General features: G+C 38.7%; 1 protein-coding gene across 3 annotated transcripts; it reads left to right on the top strand.

The window, feature by feature from the left end:
• Positions 1–7,485: 7,485 nt before the first annotated feature.
• Positions 7,486–16,370, top strand: LOC136205736 (uncharacterized). 3 transcript variants are annotated; one of them, XM_065996480.1, is made up of 9 exons: positions 7,486–7,845; positions 7,954–8,579; positions 13,330–13,415; positions 13,519–13,687; positions 14,001–14,089; positions 14,316–14,480; positions 14,627–14,704; positions 15,831–15,934; positions 16,002–16,370. In XM_065996480.1, exons 2-9 carry the CDS (start codon positions 7,973–7,975, stop codon positions 16,105–16,107), a joined length of 1,404 nt encoding a protein of 467 aa, XP_065852552.1. In that variant the 5' UTR covers positions 7,486–7,845; positions 7,954–7,972; the 3' UTR covers positions 16,108–16,370. The 3 variants fall into 3 exon arrangements, with proteins under 3 accessions (XP_065852552.1, XP_065852551.1, XP_065852550.1); XM_065996479.1 differs by lacking the exon at positions 7,486–7,845 and having other exon boundaries at positions 7,937–8,579; positions 13,339–13,415; XM_065996478.1 differs by lacking the exon at positions 7,486–7,845 and having other exon boundaries at positions 7,937–8,579.
• Positions 16,371–21,756: the final 5,386 nt, after the last annotated feature.

Here is a 21,756-nt window from a genome sequence, read left to right as displayed (position 1 = left end):
AAGACCTATCACAAAAATCCTCAACGAATAGATCAATAGAGTCTACGGAATTTAAAAAGTTACAATCCTCCATGGTATGAGACGGGAATTTCATGGAGTTGTACACGTTAAACACTACCTCTTCGTCTTGCAACCGTAGGATAAGCTTACCTTCATGGACATCAATGAGAGTCCTATCCGTTGCAAGAAATGGTCGTCCTAGGAGGATCGGTACCGAATCGTCTTCCGCCATGTCGAGCATCACAAAATCGGTGGGGAAAATGAACTTTTCCACTTTCACTAAGACATCCTCCACAACTCCTTTTGGCCGGGCAATGGATCTATCGGCCAATTGAAGTGTTATATTGGTAGGCTTTGGCTCTCCCAAGCCGAGCTTCCTAAAAACATACAAAGGCATTATATTGATACTAGCACCTAAATCACATAAAGCTCTACTAAACTCAACATTACCAATCGTGCATGGGATAGAAAAACTTCCTAGATCTTTGAGTTTAGGTGGGAGTTTATCGTTATAATCGCGGAGCATTCCTCCGTAAGCGCTACCGTTTCATTATGTTCTAACTTCCTCTTTTTGGCGAGGATTTCTTTAAGAAACTTCGCATAGGTGGGCATTTGTTCCAATGCCTCCGCAAACGGGATGTTAATGTGAAGTTTCTTAAAAATTTCCAAAAACTTGCCATATTGGTGATCCAATTTCTCCTTTTTAAATCGTTGCGGAAAAGGGAGCTTCAGTACGTAAGCCCCAATTAGATCACACACATTCTCATTCTTATCTGAGGAAGTCATGGGTTTCGGATCCGAACCGGGGTTGCTTACCACTTCTGGTTCGTCACTTACCTTTGGAGCGGTTGGAATCGCCTTTGGAACCGGTGGTTCCAAACCCTTACCACTACGGAGAGTTATTGCTTGTGCGGTCTCCCAGTTCTTGGGCCTTGGGTTTTGTTCGGTGTTAGTCGGGAGAGACCCATGTTGTCTCTCTTGTTGTTGGCGATTCAATTGGGCCACTTGATGTCCCAAATCCCTACAAAAAGCCTCATTGTTAGCAAGACGGGAAGATATTTCCTTAAGGAGATTAATTACCGTAGAGTCTTGTGCATTGCTAGGAGGTTGAGAGCTTTGTCCTCCTTGGGCGTTGGGGGATTGGCCCAATCCTTGCTCCTTGAACTCATTATGGAATCCGGATGGGGGCTTCAACACATTCTGATTGTTGCCATAAGACAAATTCGGGTGTTGGTGTTGAGGCCTCCATCCGTTGTTATTATTATTACGGTGGTGATAAGCATTCGAGTTATGGTAGGAGTTATAATTAGAATTATACCTTGGTTGCCCCCTATATAACTTACGCTTTCGGCATCGCCGGCAAAAGGGCTTCCGGCTTGACAATCTTTACCATGGTGGTCACCACCGCAATGCGAGCACATCAGGACCTGTGCTGTATTCTTGAGGCTCATTTGCACCATTAAGGCATCTAGCTTTTTATTCATCTCAACCATGGAGATCTTGGGAGCCTCGTCTTCCACGGAAAATGTTTGATGTCGCGAGGGTCCGGCAAGCCGATCTTCTTGCCACTGGACACTTTTCCTAGCTAATTCGTGGATGAGATCATAAGCCTCGCTTGTCGATTTTCGAAACAAATCCCCACCTGCAGCGGAATCAACGGTTGCACGATTAGTGGGAGTTAAACCATGGTAGAAGGTACTTACCAAATCATGCTTAGGGATGTCATGATGGGGGCAGTTTCGGAGCAACTTTCGGAACCTAGCCCAAGCTGAGTGAAGGGCCTCGCATTCAAGTTGCCTAAAGGACGTGATATCGTTCCTCAACTTAACCGTTTTGGACGGCGGGAAGTAGTAGGAAAGGAACTCCTTCTCAAGCTCCTCCCATGATGTAATTGATCCCGCCTCCAACGAGTGCAACCACTTCAACGCTTGTCCTGTCAAAGAGAAAGGAAATAACTTTAGTCATACAGCCTCAACCGGAACACCGTTCTGCCGAGAAGTTTTGGCACACATAAGAAATTTATCAATATGTTCGTTAGGGTTTTCATGGGGTTCCCCTCCGAATTGACCAAGTTGTTGGATTAGTTGGATCATGCTAGTCTTTATTTCATATGTGTTGGCCGGAATGGTGGGAGCGACGATTCCGTTGCGATTTTGAGGGCGATGCAGAGCAAGAATCTCCATAATCGATCGCGTGTCATTGCCTCCTCCATTGCGGTTGTTATTCACGGGTTGAATAGGCGGCCTTTGGTTGGCCTCGGGTTGGTTCGCTTCATTGCTGAGGTTGGCCATTTTCTCTCTCCGAATCCTACAAAGAGTACGTTCAATTTCAAGATCAATAGGAACGAGAGTATCACTCCGAGATCGGGTGCACATAAAATAAAGAAGTAGATAACGAAATTTTAAGTACACAAAGAATGTTGTTAGTAGAAGGTAGTATAAACAATTTATACAAAAAGAATGCTTAAACTAACAATAAAACGTTTTTGTCTAATATTGCACGAAATTATAAATCCCCGGCAACGGCGTCAAAAACTTGATGAGTGTCTGGTAGAGCTCTAAATATATATTATGATAAGGACGTTACGACTATGGATGTGATCTTTCTAAATGCTCTATCTCTACTAGACGCTACTACTTAGGGGCAAGTGTACCCCGTCGTATCAAGTAATAATCCGGTTAAGACCGGGTATCGAATCCACGGGATTTATAACCACAAGTATTAAACGACTCGGTTTTATATGTTATCTAAGCGGTGAATACTTTGGGTTGATTTTGGAAACAACTACAAGTTACTCCTAACTACGGGTGAGACAGATTTATATAACGAAAACTCTACGAAGTGATATGGATGGCGATAAGTTATAAGTATGATAAACAATGACTCCAAATATATATACCGTTGATGATTTACTCTTGCAATGACGACTACGTGTAGTTCGACCGACCTGTGAAGCACTTAGACTACGTGGTTCCTAATCAAGGCGTGTCTAATGCTGGGGATTACAAACTAGGGCCCGTAAGTTCCATGGCTTGTCAATTCCTACAGTTTCTGGTGCGTCACTTCCGGTAAGGCAACACCTATGTAAATCCCTAAAGGTAGCCCGAATGGCATCGGAAATCGCACTCCCCTACACAATAATCAATTACAAATATCAACACGTATAGAGAAAAAGAGATTGTAAATCATAAATTATAAATATGGAAAGCGTAAATACGGAATACAACCAAGCCTAGAACATAGGAAGAGTACAAGCTAATTAGCAAGTGAAAAGGGAAGAATCAGCCCTCGGAACTAGCTAACCGGACTCAATGCCGTCTCTTGGGTCTTGGAGGTGGAACTCTCGAGCTTGATGAACGAGGATGGAATGGAACTTTCACGGAGTAACGAAATACACGAACAAGCTCTCAAGGTGATGGAGTTTTGCTATGTAAAATCTGAATGCCTAAATGAGTGCTAATCACTCTTATTTATACACATCAAGCTAGGGGTAAAATTGTAAATCTACAAGATACAAGCATTGAGATACATTATTTCTGCAGTTGCACCATGATACGCCACGCGTAGGGTTGAGAACGCCCCGCGTATTGACCCATTCCGTTAATAATCTCCTACATGTGGACCAAATTCAGATCTTGTTGTCTCAACCACGCCCCGCGTAGACTGGGGCACGCCCCGCGTGGTTGAGTGTTGTCTCCTGAATGGACTCTAGCAAGTGCACTAGATACAAGTAATAAAGTGATAAGTCAAGTATCGTATCCATAGGGATTGATGACCAAAGTTTATGAGAAATACTTTGTGAACAGGGTGCTCGTAGTGTGTGCTTCTTTTGTATTTGACAGATGTTGGTAGTTGTGAAGACTAATGACTAAACAAGTTGCTTTACGTGTAAAAATGATTGCTTGATATTGATAATAAGGAGAACAGGCTAAGCACAGCGGAACAGGTTACTGTAAGCTTGACAACAACCAAACAAATCATGAATGATGCAACTAAAGCCAAGGTTTCTGTTTTAACTCTCACTTAAGTCAACTCTCGTGTGTTCTTAAGATTCTAAAATTTACTAAAACCTGTAGCGTCCTAAAGGTTTGTTCTTTCTTGCATTAAGATTGAAACAACATTTCTTATGAGAAAACCCTTGGTAAAACCACATAACATTTCTGCTTCGGGGTTGGATGTTTGATAGAGAGTTCGGTGAAGATGAAAGCAGTTTCCTATCATTCATCTAACACAAACATACATGCTCAAGCATTGGAATATAAAGCCTCAACAAACACTTCATGCATTAACATCATTCATTCATTGCTAGACTTGGAAAAACTTACATTACCGGCCCCGACTGGCCGAGCCCATTCAAAAGGATTACTCACTCATACAGGCGAGTGAGCAATCAGATAGTTCAAAGCTCTGAAACTCCATCTATGGAGCTCTCTCCTTCAAAAAAGTCTATCTTTTTGTTTCTTCCAAAATGCGATACCTTTCCTTCCTTACTACCTCTATTTAAAGGAAAGGTCAGAGTCTAAAACGGTACTAGCAAAGTATCCGCACAAAATATATTACAAAACAAAGTCAATAGTTCAGAAAATCTAAAGATTTCTAAAAGTGGTTGAAGATCATTTTGACCCTTGAACACTCAAGGGTCGAGCTTTCTTTTCATCTTATTACTTTATGCCTGCACTTCTCCGCCTTTCTTCTAGCAGCTACTGTCGTACCTGTTTCCCGTCAAGTCGTTGTCCATCATCAGGGGTTCCAGCGTTTGACCGCTGGATCAAAGAATGGCATAATCTCCTTTTGGTAGTGCGAACAGGCTGCTTCCAGTCTATTCGGCTAAGTCTTTCCTTATCTGCATAAAAACACCTATAAGGCATTCTTTCATGTAATAAAGCACTACAAACACCCTTAATTCATTATAATTAACACCTTTTAATGTTAGTCAATTTCATGCCTAACATTGAGCTCATGAGATTTAATAGCTTGAATTATGTCTGTTACGCCACGCGTAGCCTGGAGAACGCCCCGCGTATATGAGTCCCTGGATCTTTAGATTGAAGAATTTCTATATACGCCCCGCGTGCAAGGTGGGACGCCCCGCGTAGAAGAGTCCCTGGATCTTTAGATTGAAGAATTTCCATATACGCCCCGCGTGTAAGGTGGGACGCCCCACGTAGAACCTGTTGACTTGGAAGACCATGCAGTCTGACCTTCATGATTGAGATCATTATTGCTCATATGCCCCGCGCGGTGGTTCATACGCCTCGCGTATCAGTGGGTAAGTCCCACGTGGTGCCTGTGGACTGAGCAATCAGTTCTGACTAGATATCACGCCCCGCGTGGAGGTTTATACGACCTGCGTATGTCGGTGGGATTTTGCTCTTTACTCATACCTGAAATACAATTCTCGAGAGCCGAGTTAGCTTGACGTTTTAGTTTCTAAATTTAATCAAAAATAAAGACAATAAACCGAAAGTACGAATTTTATTTTTATTTCGTTATTTTATTAAAAACTCCTTATTTTTTTAATTAAGCTTGTTTATTTAGTCTTAAATTAAACCGTAAACCATGCTAAAAGATAGGGACGAAACACCCCTATCAGGCAACTTGCCAAGTTTAAACGTGTAAATATGCATTAAGCCTTAATCTATACAAAGTATCATAATTAACATGTCTAAGTCTACCATGCCATAAATCAAATGAATCAATGATACAAATAGAAGAAACAATATTCTTATTAATATTCATTATTTTGAACTTATAAAAAATTGCATTAAATTTCTACATCCTATTGGATACATACCTCTTGCCCACATACATTCCACCCTTAGACAAAATAAACTTTTCGACTTCAAAAACCATCTTAACCCAATGAGCACTTAAGAGGCTACTAGAAACAAAGTTATTCCGAATGCTATGCACATACAAGACATTCTACAGGTTCACTTCTTTTCTAGAAGTATCTTCAGAATCACAGTATTAGTTTCCTTGATCTTTGAAGTAGTATAATTACCCAAATAGAGGGTATTAGAAGGCAGTTCAACAAATGAATATTTATTACAATAGATGTGAAGTGTGGCACTAGTGTCAATCCACCATTCCCTTGGATTTGAATCAACCATGTTGACTTTAGAAACCACAACACATTAATTGATGTTAGACACATCTTGAATAATGGCTTCCAAGATATTCGCTTCATTTGGCTTGACCCTCATTGAAAGCTTAAAATTAGATGACTTGCGGTCCATCTTGTTACAACTGTAACATTTCCCATTTTAACTTGGGTTTCTTGGAAATGCCACCTTTCAGACCTAACTTTGATCCGGTTTGGGGAAACTTTCCTTTCTTGGAGTGTTTTTTGACCTCCACCATATTGGACCTAGCCACAAATTGATTGACAATGTTGGAGACTTTCCTCTTCGAGCCCCTATTGTCTTCTTTAATAAAGAGTCCTCCAATAAGCTCTTCAACAGTCATTTACTTTCATTTAAGCTTAAGGTAATTTTTGAAGCTTTTCCGTTTAGGTTGCTATTTTTCAATTATAGCAACCATTTGGAAAGATTCACTTATCACCATCCATTTGACATGGATTTTTATGGATAGCTGAAGTTCCTACACTGACTTATAACTTTCTTTGAATCTACCATGGTAAAATAAGAGATTGCCTAACTAAGAATTTCTAAGCACATGCATCCATTGATTTATACTTATGGTCCATAGATTTCCAAAATTCCTTTCTTGTTTTCTTGACACTATAAATACTGTAAAATACAGCAGTCAAGCCATTCACAATATAATTATAATAAAGAAAGTCAGAATGTTTATATGCCTCAACTGATTGAAGGTGGGGCATCATCCACCCTATCTTCTCTAATAACAAGATGCCATCCTTTAATTTTTTTTGAATTAGCATGGCAAATTAAATTACATTTTCTATTACTATGTTTTGAAATTCACACAACTGAATTTCTTTGGCTTTTCATTGTGGCTTATAGGCATTGCCACTAGTACGATTAGGCGTGATCGTGTTCTCATTCCGTGAGTCAGATACATTTTGAGAATTGCAGTTTTTATTATTCGAAAATAATTCAGATTATTGAGAAGCGAAAATATTATAGACTTGGTCAAAAAGAGGTTGACCGAGAGGGTCCATTACGATTGCGTATTCGCTCTGTCTATGACATACAGGTGATTTGATTTGTACCCGTATGCATGAGAGAACCTTCTGATTTACTAATTAAGAATTTAAAAAATACCTTAGTTTATAAACTATTTTCTTCTCTCATCTAAAAGAAAGAGATGTGAAATTGGTTTTTAAATTAAAGTTGAGGTATCTATGATCCTGGTTGTAAAAATGCTATTAATATAAATTTCCAAACAAAGAAAAAGAACAACTGATTATTAATTATATATATATATATATAAATATTTTTGTATTTACCCAATTACTCATTTTCGTTTTTCTTTTTTTTTTTTTTGGGTTTGTTTTTCCACTTTTTCTCTCTCTCGCTTTCTATGTTATCGTCATAGAGCGAGAAGGAAAAGAAAATCAAGAGAGAAAGAAGAAAAAGGAAAAACACAAAAACAAAATTCATCAATTTCTCAATTGCATTGCTTGATCACCCTCTTCCTCCTCCTCCTCTTACCTTCAATCAATTCACTTTCTACCTGTCTCTCTCTTTGCTCAGATTCAGCCTATCCAATGCCGATAATAGTCAATTTATGACTCCTTCTTTATTGACTTTTTCTTCAATTTCCTCATTCCTCCATTTAGGGTTCCTCGAATGAGATAATTCTTTTTCTTCTCTTTCCTCCTCCATTTCAAAGTTCCTCAACGGAGTTTCGCCTTCGAAGGTATTTTTCATTTTCTTCCCTTTTTTTTTTTTGTTTAATATCTCGTTTTAGGATATGTCCTTGCCTGATCAATGGCTTGATGATTTGTTTAATGATGCTTATGATTAGGGTTAGAGCATCTGTACAGATGGAAGCGTCCGGTACTAGTTCCGACGCGTATAGAGGCTCTTCAGGAGGGAGCAGTACGAACAGTAGTAATTCCAGGAGGTATGGTACGCTATCGGCTTCAAGTATTATTCAGGCACCGATTTCTGCTTTGCTAGAGTATTCGGGTCTTTTACGAACTGCGAGGTCAACTCACCATGAATCAGACCCTTTTATCAACGGTTCTGGCGGAATTCATAACAACAATAGGCTTGATGATTCTACCGCGGCAACCCCATCCAACAATGGGGAGGTTGCCATCAGGATAATAGGAGCAGGGGAACATGAACATGAAAGGGATGGCTCTGGGTTGGTGGTTGGTCATAGTGAGGTATCTGTGCAGCAGCCAATTGCTGGGACAACAACAGATGTTCAGGGAGATTCTAGAAATGATCCTGGGACACCACAAGGTACTCCTCAGCATCCTTCCAACAACAATGGAGATGGGGAAGCTTCTGATGGTAGTGGGGCTAATGGAAGGGATTCTTCGTACCAGAGATATGATATTCAACAAGCTGCCAGATGGATTGAGCAAGTTCTCCCCTTCTCATTGCTTTTATTGGTTGTCTTCATACGCCAGCATTTACAAGGTATCATAGCATTAACTGGTTTTTTTTTTCTATTGAAAGCGTATTAACTGTTTTTATTTATATTGTTTTTCAATACCTGTTGACTAATCTTTGATATCTCCCGCCGTAGTATGTGCTGATTCTAAAGTTTAAACTTCTTTGATGATTTCTCTGTTGTCTCCTCATGTCATGCTTCACAAGAATTAAGAAGATGAATCTTTTAAACTTAGAAGAAATTTCTACTGGGGCTAACCTGTTCGTACATTTACATGTTATAGTAATAATTCCATATGTACTATGACAATTCATTTTGTTCTTGCATATTCCTATGTTTTCTAGTCGACATGGATACACACTTATCATAGTCCGGTATTAGGTTCTTTGCTATGGCATGATGATCCATTGATCTAAAACCAAAGAAATGATATTAATCAAATGATGAATCGTAGAAATTCAATATGAGATGAGGGGATTGGAAATGGAGAGGAGGCAGGAGAAATGAGGTACCTCCTAGCTTTGGGCATTGGATTTAAGAGAAGCTGCAGAGCATTTTTTGTTAGAAGAAAGAGAGTGTTTGTGTGTGATAAAAACCAACAGAGGTTTTGGAATGAACTAGAAATATTATTACTGAGTTTCCTTTTGCAAGCACTGGAAAGCAAATTACAAGATGAAAAGGAAAGATAAACAATGAGAAATAGATGAACAAAAAGAAATTTCTGTTCCCACAGAGACTTTTATTTTGATTCCTAGCCTTAAGCCACATTCCTCGTTCACAATGGCCCTGTTTGGTAAAGAGCTTTTTGGGGTAAAATTAGAGGTTTGAAACACTTTGGAGGTTTTGACTAGTCAAACCTCTAATAGTGGTGTTTGGTGAAGAGAGGTTTGAAAGAGCTTGTTGGGTCCAAAAAGCTAATTTTGAAAAAGCTCATTTTATGAGCTTTTTCAATTAGCTTATTGCTCCATCTTTTTTTAAGGACATTTTTACCCCTAATTATATATTACCCTTTAACCCCAAATAAATGCTTTAACATGTCTTTATTTGTCATTTACCCAAACAACAACTAGCAATCAGCTAAGTTTTACCAAACAAGTTTACACAATCAGTCAGATCATAGTTGTGAAAAATCTTACTCACCAATTAAGAAAAATCTCTCACCCATCCCTATGCATAGTTGTGAAAGGCGCAAGGTGCACTAAGGCACAAGGGGGTCCTAGAGTGGAGTCTAGGCCCAAGGCCCAGGCACACTCCTGAGCAACACAAGGCGCACCAAAACAAAATAACCTATAAAATTATAAATAATAACACTTTAACAAAGTTCAACTTCAACTAAACACGGAGAGCATCTCCAAGGGACTCCTTTGTTGGACTCTTAAGTTAAATTTTGAGGAGTTTGAGTTAAAAACCAACTCCAAGAGACTCTTAGTCACTCCTCAAATCACTAAGAGTCTCCATTCTCTCTCTATTATTGATTAGCCTCTCTCCACTCTTAGTCTCCTCCTTATTTCATTTTTTATTAACAATTTATTATTGAGGAGTCTCTCTCCTCCCACTATTATTAGAATCTCTTAAATGGCCAAGAGTCAATTATTTATATTATTTTTATAGAGTGGACTAAGAGCCTCTTGGAGATGCTCTAAGTTAATAATAATAGTCTGATAACATGTGCTGCTTATGCTGGAATGGAGGAGATCAGACATGTCTGATTCATAGTCCATATTCATGTGCTGCTTATGCTGGAATGGAGGAGATCAGAGATGGCTGCTTCAAAGAATCGCAGCTCATAGAATGGAGGAGAAGCTGCTACGTGTTATGTCTTTTTCTAATTTAATCTGAGCCCTTCATCATAAAGGTCTCCTATTGCTGTGATTAGAACCCTAAAAAATCCTACAATTGCGCCTAGGCGCACCCCAGTCAAGGCGAGAGGCTAGCCAAGGTGCACGCCTGGCTGACATCGCCGGCCTCACACACAAAGAAGCGTTAACCCCTGAGCCTTGCCTCAAGCGGCCTTTGACAACTGTGTCCCTATGTATAAACTAATTCCAGATACCCACTTGTCTTCTTAATCCCTTTATCATATTTTCTATCATTACCTGACCTTGGGAATAGTTTTTTCCTCAAGACTGAACCTCAACTATACTGTCTTCCTCTGTGAGCTCCTATTGCTCTGCTAGCACCAAAATTTGCAGTCCAACTGTTTCTGTGGCGCTAAACCAGAATTATTATTTTCCCTGGGACTTTTGATAGCAGAGTTTTAACCACTGCCTTGAAATGTTCAAGCCTACTTTCTCGACCTGTGCCTGTTATACCTTCTGCAAAACTAAAATTCTGGAGTTATTTGTGTTGATAGCTTGAAGTCTGGTTCTTAAACCTTGAATGCATACCCAACCCTTGATTTATTCTTTCAACCAATTGATGAAATAGCCGACATACTGAAGTTTTGGCTGCTGAGGGACCAATAAAGCAAAGAGCTCAAACTCTTCAAGGCATTCTTGGATGCATCTTTATTTGTGCAATGCTGCCATATCCTCATACAGATTCGGGATTCTAAGACATTGAAATGCTCCATGAATTCTTCTTTTATTCCATCTAGTTCTGTTTGGGGTGTAATTCCAAAAGTATGAACAACTGTTGCACCTCTGGTGGTTCCATACAAACCTGGGCATGAAAAACAGGTATGCATATGAGTTCAATGAACCCAGGAATAAGTTTCTACACGGGTCGACCATCTGCGAGGGTCTATGTCGGAGAACACTGGTTTCAATCTTCTTAGCCTCTACATGAGACTTATATATTGGGGAGCATAGGGAAGCTGCAATCTGATGCCCTAGGAAATAAACTGTCTGGACTTTTGATCAGGGACTCTTGCCAGTCCATCGGAAATGGGTCTTCCTCCATTAAAGGCTGCTTCTCTTGTTTTCTGATCCAAGTCATAACCATGCTCTGATTTTGTCACCAATTGCATGATTAATTGAAGTTCCTTTATTGATTCAGATTTTGTAACCTCCATTCTATTCAACCTTGTTTCATTTTCCTTTTTTTTTTTTTTGTTTGTTTCTCCATGTGTTCATGATTCTTTTGCCATCTGGCGTGTTGGAGCAAATGCAAGAAACCAACAAAATTTTTGGGATGAACTAGAAATACTATTAATGAATTTCCTTCTCCACACAAAAAGGCGGCCTGGTGCAGTATGCGTCCCTGCTAAGCGAGGGTCCAGGGAGGGGTCCCACCGCAAGGATGTACCGGGGGCAAGCCTTCCCCTGCCAATTTTTTGGCAAGAGGCCGCTCCTAAGATTCGAACCCGTGACCTCTCGGTCACACGACAACAACGTTTACCGTTGCGCCAAGGCTCGCCCTCTTCCCCACACACTGGAAAGAAAATTGCAAGAGAAACAAAGAATGAAAAACAATGTAAAAATAGATGCCCAGAACATGGAAACTAATGTTCCCACAGGGACTTGCCCTCTTTCGGAAGCCTTAAGACCGGTTCCTAATTTAATATATGAAAAGATCCTGTCTTCCCCTTATTTTATATACCTACTCACCTATCTTATGTGTAATAAAATAATTCCAACTAAGAAGAATCTCTGACCCATCCCTTTGCGTAACTAAATTCAGCTAAGAGCCTCAAGTGCATCCCCTTAATCCAAGATCATATTCTCGATGAGAGAGAGAGAGAGAGAGAGAGAGAGGTGGGGGTCGGGGTCCAAGGATGTACTGGGGGCAAGCCTTCCCCTGCCAATTTTTTGGCAAGAGGCCACTCCTAAGACTCGAACCCGTGACCTCTCAGTCACACGACAACAACGTTTACTGTTGCGCCAAGGCTCGCCCTCTTCCCCACACACTGGAAAGAAAATTGCAAGAGAAACAAAGGATGAAAAACAATGTAAAAATAGATGCGCAGAACATGGAAACTAATGTTCCCACAGGGACTTGCCCTCTTTCGGAAGCCTTAAGACCCGTTCCTAATTTACTATATGAAAAGATCCTGTCTTCCCCTTATTTTATATACCTACTCACCTATCTTATGTGTAATAAAATAATTCCAACTAAGAAGAATCTCTGACCCATCCCTTTGCGTAACTAAATTCAGCTAAGACTCTAAGAGCCTCCCGTGCATCCCCTTACTCCAAGACCATATTCTCGATGAGAGAGAGAGAGAGAGGTGGGGGCCGGGGTCCAAGAAATTTAGATCCTAATAGGCTAGGACAGACATTTAGGGATGGTATTCATCATCCCTAACTGCACTCAAGTTATTATCTGTAAAATGCGGGTTCCAAATGAAAGGCAAAACGCATAAGAGTTGAATATTTTTGTAACACAAGTAAAGTCCATACTGCTAGGAGACTGTTTAAATACAATAGTGTAATGATCAATAGTCTACTTCACCTTTCCAATTATATATTTTCTTGAACTTTTATGCCTCATATTTTTCTGCAGAAGAAGCATCATAAGGTTATTTTAGTGGTATGGATTTTTTTTTGGGGCGATCTGTTTGTTTTCCTTCTCACAAGTTTAGTTAATGTTGAAAGATATATCATGCTTTTTGAATGTATATATTAATTTAAGTATTAACTTGTGCTTTCAAGGCTTTAGAATCTCTTCAAGTGTAACTTGGAAGTTGGAATACCACATGATAGAGTTATATTTTTCTAAATTTGTTGCAATAATAGTTTTGCTGTGCCTGAACAGCTCTCATCCTCTCCCTGTTTCATTTGCCTGTTGTCTATAGGTTGCTCTGTTCTTTAAGTGGTGACATTTACCTTTCTTAAGGAATTACAGGTTTCTTCGTTACGATTTGGATTGCTGTTGTCATGTTCAAATCAAATGATATTCTACGGAAACAGACAGCTCTAAAGGTATGTAATAGTTTTAACAGATTGCAATTTTCAAGTATTATTTAAGGTAGGACTTAAATCAGAAATGACTTGTATTTTTTTGGTTTGTTGTTTGTGGCTGCAGGGGGAGAGGAAGATCTCTGTATTGATTGGCATTTCTCTTGCATTCACGCTTCATGTGGTTGGTGTGTACTGGTGGTATCAAAATGATGATCTTCTGTATCCGTTAATCATGCTTCCTCCCAAATCTATACCACCTTTCTGGCATGCTATTTTCATCATCATGGTGAATGGTATGTTGTTATTTACAATGATTTATGTTATCTGATTGCAGGCACAATTTATTTTGTAAAATTGCATAACTTTTATGCCTGTTTATGGTATTTTGTCTCACGAGGCACATTTACGATAAGTTCTGCATGGGATATCCACAAATAAACCTCCATATAGCTATATATTTATATCTATATTTTGTGTTGGAATGAGATTTTTTTTCTCTTGAAGTAAGTTAAGAGTTTCATATATTTATATGTTAATCAACTTGAACCTTTAGCCAATGCTGTTTTGTTGCCTATTGATGGTTTTCTTAAAATTGGTCTTTTCCAGATACTTTGGTCCGGCAGGCAGCAATGGTGCTCAAGTGTCTTCTCTTGATGTATTACAAGAATAGTAGAGGCCGGAATTATCGTAAACAGGTGAGGCAATATGTAACAAGTATTTGAAGTTCTATCTGCTCCTTAAAAGGCTTAGAGGGCTGAAACGTATATGTAATTGTTAGCTGGATCCCTCCCATTTTCTTCTTTTCAAGAGGAAAAATAAAAAATGGAATCTTTCTAGACTTATTCCCTTACTCTTTCAACTATTCTATATCCAAGTTGGCTACTCTTTGTACTTGTCTAACCACAGTAGTCATATTTCCAGGGTCAATTGCTAACTTTGGTTGAATATCTGATGCTGCTATATCGTGCCTTATTACCTACACCGGTTTGGTACCGTTTCTTTTTGAATAAAGAATATGGGAGCCTTTTTTCATCACTGATGACTGGGTTGTACTTGACTTTCAAGCTTACATCTGTTGTCGAGAAGGTATAACTTGTTGTGGTTGTCAGCCAGTAATTCTTTTAATAGATGACTCTTTTTGAACTGGCCCTGTGGCTTGGGACATGGGTCTTTGTAATCTGCTTCCAGCCACATACTTCTTTTTTCTCCTTATTTGGACTGGTTGCATGCAGGTGCAATCATTCTTTTCTGCTTTGAAGGCATTATCTCGTAAAGAGGTACATTATGGGGCTTATGCAACATCAGAGCAGGTAATGGTGATTTGGACTTGAGTAATGCATATGATTTGCAATTTTGTGCCCTATATATGCATGAAATTGGTTAGCTTTATGTTCTGTCATATTTCTTCTTCCACTTGAACATCATGTACCAAGTCACTTTGAAGTGGTATTTATTTATGTACATGCCATTCGTATCTTAATGATTTGGTGAAAGCGTTCAGCTTAAGAATTTAAGCATTGTCTTTCTATGTAGTGGATTTAGGCTTTAGCAATCAAGTTAAGAAATTTGTGCATTGTAGTATTTGGTCAAAAGGGTTAAAAATTCCTGTGAAGTACAGTAACTAAAAGTTATTGTGAATTTCTGTGGCTATTTTAGCTGATGGGAGCACTGTTATTAAACGGTATGGGATTTGATTTACTGTTCATTTTTCAGGCATTGCTTCGCGTCCCAATGCTAGACATTCTTTGCCGTTTTATCTATTGAATTTAGTTCCATGTTTTGGGGGAAAAAAGTTAATTGGTTCTCCATTAGGCCATTGATAAACCACATAACATCTGATATACAATTTGTGGAGTTTCCAGGAGGCATTCTCTTAACAACCATATGATTAATTATTTAAATGCTTGGTTTTGTAAATGAACTATATAAAATACAAGACAATGTGATTTCTAATTGTATATGTATATAGAGAGGAACATCCTTGTCAATGAATATATCTCAGAACTCAGATTACCATTTTTCCTGGAAAGAAATTACGAACCTGTAAATCTTCTAAAAGGAAACGTACCCTTTGAGGTATTTAATGTTGGTAATTTTGCTTCCGAACATCATTCTGCAAGATGCTGATGAGAGAGAGCAGCCAAGTTCATTGGTAAATTAGATTTTTACATGATGGGCACCGAAGGACTTATACAGTTAACTTTTGAATTTGCGTCTGTAACTTTCTTCGTGTTTTAAGTTGATAAGGTTGGAGTTGAAAGCTTTAACCAGTACACCTCTTGCAAAGATTGATAACTTGCTTGAATCGTTTAAATGATTCTAAGAGATGGATGTCATTTGTTGCTTTCGTCCTAATCTAATTAAGCGAAAGGGAAGTTATTGAAAACTATGTTATGGTCGTGCTCATGAGAATATGTTATACCAAATATGATGCAGGTCAATGCAGCAGGAGATCTGTGTGCTATATGCCAGGAGAAGATGCATGCTCCTATTCTACTTCGCTGTAAACACATATTTTGTGAAGATTGTGTATCAGAATGGTTAGTTCATAATATTCTTTTATGTTTGTTGTTAGTATCATTTTGCTGAGTGACATTCTGATTTCAGGTTTGAAAGAGAGAGAACGTGCCCATTGTGCAGGGCGTTGGTGAAACCTGCAGATCTGAGATCATTTGGCGATGGATCAACCACTTTATTCTTCCAGGTATTTTAAATTCTTCTACTGTAAAAATTGAAGGAATTCTAACACAGACGGACGGACACTTGGTGAGATGTGCTGCACAGGTAAATTTGTGAGTTAACCAAGGAAATGAAACCAGTACAGTACAGTACAAATAGATGATGAATAGGTAGGTTGTGTTCCTTTTACGAAGAGAAAAGGTTGAGTGTATCTCTCAAGACAAGTCCCTCTGAGGAGGACTAACATTTTATGTCTCTGTGCATTTGCCATAAATGAAAGCCGTTTTGATTTGTATATATCTATCCGCCTTTTATTCAGAACTAAACATGTTTGCTTGCTCTCTCAACTTATTCCAAAAAGGCCTCTTTTAACATTACATGATTTACTTTTTAAATTCATATGGTAGAGCAAGAGGGAAATTGGATAAGTTTAGGGACAATAAATCATTTTAAATAAGTTTAGGAGGTTAATGAGTCATTTCAAACAAATTCAGATGATGGAGGCTAAACCCTAAACACTAAGGGTCCGTTTAATTTACAAATATTAGTTGATTTTTTTTTTTTTTGAAATTTTACCAAACATTTTTTATCATCTTTTAGAATAAAAAGTAGTTCTAAAAAATAAAAAATGAAAATAAATGGCTCTAATTATTATATATTAAGATTAGGTGAATATATATGCATTGCATGGATTATATATTACCGTTTAATTATTTTTTTACTTATCAATTTAAAATATTAGTTTACTGTTTTCTTTTGTGAAAATAATGTATAATTGTTGTATTCTTTATATTATTAATTAAATTAAGATAGAAGTATATATATGTAGCTTACTCATGCAATATTATGAGAAGCTCTTGGCCAAAGACCGGGTAAATTATATCCATACTTTTAAAGATATGACCAAACTCATTTGGTAATTAAGGGTTTAGATAAATGCTAAATTTTAAAATGTAATATAAAAATATTTTGATGGCTTAATATATTAGTAGCTCCATGAACTTGTTCAAAATAGTAGATTGGCTTTTTGAACTTTGCAAGTGTCTTATAAATTCCTTAAACTTGTTTATTTCGTATCATCAACTTTCTAAACTTACTTATTTCGTATCACCAACTCCCTAAACTTGTCCATAAAAGAAGATTAACTCCATAAACTTTGCAAGTGTCTCACAAACTCTCTAAACTTACATGCAAAGTTCAGGGAGCTAATCTACTTTTATAGACAAGTTTAAGGAGCTGGTAAGACACTTGCAAAGTTTCAGAGAACCAATCTACTATTTTGAACACGTTCACGAACCCTCTGTCCCACACATCTATCCAGAAACAAGTGTAGTTCACCGGTTCCACCGAATGCTCCTATCTCTCGGCAAAGATCGTGTGAGTGTGCAGTTATGCTTCGGATGCTTCACCATAGAATAGATCGACCCAGTTCCCGTTTTTTTCCGGTGCACTTGCTTTATATCTCCGACACACAAGGAAGGAAGCAGCCCTAGCGATCATTCCGCTGGCATCTTGCATTAAGAATGTTGATCGTTAGCGAGAACAAAAAGCGAGAGCAGAGGTACGAAGTTACCCAGTACGTAGGGGGTGGCACAACTACTTTTTCTTTACCGGGGGAAGAGCTAAAAAAAAATGCATCTAATTGCCATGTGATATAGAATATGTACCGCGAATAGGTTCTCGCTTTTCATCTTGACTATTTGTGGTAGCAGCACCCGAAGGTCTGTGTCGGTCTGCCCGCACCACAAACATAGGCTGGTAGTATGAATTGTTCCGAACGGGCATCTCCCGCAACGCAAACTGCATTGTTCGCCACCACCCGAGAAGCAAAAGATTCGAGAGTCCCAGGCTAAAAATACATGCATAGATAGTGGTCCAATGACAAGGGCCGACGACGGAAGCTCGGGATGGAGCCGTATGAGGCGGAAGTTTCACGTACGGTTCCCTGAGAAGGGAGTGGCTACCTACTGGAGCTTAGACCAACAAGAGCTGGTGATATATTATGTCTATTCTGATTGACCACCTTTTTTTAGCTTCAGACTCTTTTTTAAACAAGTTACTTTTCTGTATTCCTGTTTTAGCACTCCATTCTCATCTCTTTCTCTCTCTATATTCTTCTTCTTTTTTCTCTCTCTTCTCAGCTACAAAAATACAAAGAACAATTTCAGACAAAAATAATAAAAAAGAGAAAAGATAGTAGCTGAACCAAAGTCTCCTTCTTTAATTGTATGCATTCCATTAGTATGATTGAACCTTGTTGCATACAATCCTGTGATAAAACAATAAAAACAAATTATCAGATTTGTAACGAAATTGTTTAAAAATCTGTGTATCTATCCTATGAAATTATTACTTGCATCTTTAATTTCTTCTAATGCATACATCCCGAATTTGCCACCATTGTTTCTTCTTTTCATCTTCGAACCACCAATAACAAGTGATATACCCAAACAAGCTTCAATTGTTCTTTATGTTTTTTTAGCAAATAAGAGAGAAAAAGAGTTAAAAGCTATGAAAGAAGAAGGAAGGGAGTGGTAAATAGAGAGATGGAGAAGTTAACCTCTTGAGATTGTTTAGGGATGGTAAAAGTGTCCTTCAAGAAGGGGCATTCCTTCCTATTAATCTACATAGCAGAAATGTCAGAATGATATAAAATATCCTGAAATGATTTTTATATTAAAAAGACAAAAACCTCCTGCATTGCCTAAAGACTAAAATTATAACACTTGAGTTTGTCTGAATCCCAATCCCAATTACACTTACATTGTGTACTGTGTTTACATAAGAAAAACAATATCATTAAACAAAATCCGAAACTTTGAAGAACAAAATTGATATCCTAAATTTACCCTTGATTATGACCATATCATAATTTACATGTAACTCATTACACATTTTACTACTACTCCTTCACAATGTTTCTTCTTGCTTTAAAAATCATTTTTTGGACGGATTTTCCTACTTTTAAAATGAAATCATAATCAACTTGAAAATGCCATTAAATAGGCTCTACTTATGCTAACAAAGTCAACCCAAATATTCTCCTAAAAAAAACAATGCACCAAAATTACAATGACCAAGAGCAAAACTTGTGATATTAGAGCTAAACATATAAAACAATTATTATGTGATGAGGGATATCGGCCTGCCGACCAATTAAGCCGAGAATCCCATCTTCGAGCCATTCAAGGGGCAAGCCTAACGGAAATTAGGTTCACTTGGCCAAATGCCCAAGGGTACTTTAATAATTAAACTCATTGTCCAATCCCTATAAATAGGACTTTACTAATGGTAAAAGATCTTGATTCCTTTATCTCTCTTTTGAACTTAATGCTCATTAGATATTTATGCTCATCTTATTTTCTCTATACTGACTTCGTCTCAGAGTGTACTAAGGGACCGATCTCAACAAATGAAAAGAACAACAGGAAGACAGTATCCGAAAATCCCATAACTCTATTATTTGGTGTGGTGAGCATGAAGTAGCACATAACTTCTTTCTTATTCTCGAAATTCATCCCCCCCACAACTACTTTGCTAAACGCACTAATAGACGATTCATATATAACCCCGACACCAATCAAGGAGATGGTGAACCCTTTGATTTTTAGCACAATCTCCCCCTCCACCGAAGTTCAACAGAGCCCATCAATATAGCCATATATTTTGGACCTACTGCTAATGAAAATTGACTCTAATGAAGAATCCACTAAGCCCTCCAATCAGCTTATCAACATAATAAAGAGCTTCCAAACCATCCAAGTTGTTCAGAGGGCGGGACAACTGAAGATTATTGACCAACAACAAGTCCTCTAGGGGGAACAACCAGAGGATCTAGGAAATCTTGAGGACCTAAGTGTCTGCACAACAACAACCATCCACTTCAACCCAACCAACTGTATTTGTCAGGGAATCGACATTAGTCACTGAAGCAGCTCCAATCGTTACCCATCTTATTCTATGCCTTCCGGTGGAGGTTCAACCCTCCATTCAATTATCAATAATCTTAGCCTTCGAGCCTCTTGTCCTCTTGGACATCGAGGATATGTTTGAATACAGGTTCTAGAGATTTCTTGATAAAAGAGCTCTCGATAAAGTAATGAGTGGGAATTTCACCTCCAGCCGACCCTGCTAGTCCACAGAATTATAGGCACCTGTTTTCCTAGAGATTGGAATACTCCCAAGTTAACCTACTCCGGCACCGAATATCCCAATGACCACATTGCATGCTTCAAGATCACCATCTCCAAAGACGAGGATATCATGTGCAAGGTTTTTCACACAACTCTATCTAATAGCACATAGGAGTGGGTCTAGCCCCCGAGTCTATTGAATCTTTTGATCTTCTCAAAGACCTTTTCTTGGCCCATTTTATGTCCACTTCAAGAGTAAGGAGGATCAGCTCTGACATTAACAGCCTTCCATAGAGCCCTCCGAAATTTCATGGCATGATTCTATCATCTTATCTCCCCAGTCAAGTGCCTGAGCCTAGAGGTAGCCCATGATGTGTTTGCAAAGGGGACAGTTTGCGAGCCTCTGAGGCAAAAATATTACCAAATACTTCCTCAATCTTTTGAGGAGCTGATGGCCATGGCACAAACCTTTGTGCGATATGATGATATTGATAAATCGGCGGGTTATGAGGTGTCCGAGAAAGACAATAGCAAGGGGAAGCTAAAAAGGAAGAGATGGAAAAGCATGTAGCTGAACTGAAGGACTCCTCCTGATCATGGAAAGATGATGGTCCCCTTCCCTACTGACCAATGCGAGAAAGAGCGGAAAGAGGCTAGGGAAGCAGCCAAGGGAGGCCATTTAGCACTTCATGAGGTCCACTACTCCGATAAAGCACCACAAGCACCAATCCATAAGACTTTACCTTCAAGCAATCTGTTCCTAATGGATAAGCCCCCAAGCCCTAGATGGATAAAGATTAGTACTACAAATACCATAAGTCCTCCAGGAACTCTACTAAAAGTTACAATCAGTTGCAGAACGAGATTGACAAGCTCTTCAGATAAAGAGCCATGTCAAGAGTTGCCCGCCAAACAAACAGTCACCAAAGGCAGTGAGAGCCCCCACAAAGGAAGGAGACATAAAAAAGTATTAGGTACTAGGGGGAGATACATATAATCAGGGAAGGAGCCCCAACCTACTTCGCAGGAAGCTCTTCCAACAAAACGATAAAGAGAGCAGTGGGGGAGTCATTAGTCATCCAACCACATAATCGGACCCCACACTCATAAGAAATGGTGGTCACCATGGCCACATGAAACTACAATATCCACTGAATCTTAGTGGATGCTGGTAGCTCAGCAACCTCCTCACCTTGAAAGCATTCGAGGCAATAAAGTGCAACAAGAAGAGGCTCTAGGAAGGCACTTTCCTTCTGGCCGAGCTATTCGACATTGAAGTACCGATACTTGGCCTTATCTCCCTATCTATATGTTGGGGTTTAGTGTCCTATAGACAATTGTTCCAGGATATAAACCTACTGTAAATGAATTATTGTTTATGTCATTTGTTTTAATAAGATATGGTTTCATAACTGTATAAAGGCAACCACTTTTAAAGAACTAAATAAGTCTAAATAAAAGGAAATCCCTAAGTTTATTTAAAATGATTATAAAGTGTTCATACAAGTATGAAGTGAGACAAAACATTATAATAAACTAATAAACTTAAA

Source organism: Euphorbia lathyris, chromosome 9 (genome assembly GCF_963576675.1).
Source record: "Euphorbia lathyris chromosome 9, ddEupLath1.1, whole genome shotgun sequence".
NCBI classification, from domain to species: Eukaryota; Viridiplantae; Streptophyta; class Magnoliopsida; order Malpighiales; family Euphorbiaceae; genus Euphorbia; species Euphorbia lathyris.
The sequence above is the reverse complement of the archived record's forward strand: the minus strand, read 5'-3'. Positions and strand labels throughout refer to the sequence as shown.

Bases quoted from the DNA above. Each gene is read 5' to 3' on its own strand.
- LOC136205736 (XM_065996478.1), top strand. From the start codon at position 7,937: ATGATGCTTATGATTAGGGTTAGAGCATCTGTACAGATGGAAGCGTCC. The intron at 13,416-13,518 runs GTATGTAATAGT...TTGTGGCTGCAG, and splicing joins GGAAACAGACAGCTCTAAAG to GGGGAGAGGAAGATCTCTGT. The intron at 13,688-14,000 runs GTATGTTGTTAT...GGTCTTTTCCAG, and splicing joins TTTCATCATCATGGTGAATG to ATACTTTGGTCCGGCAGGCA.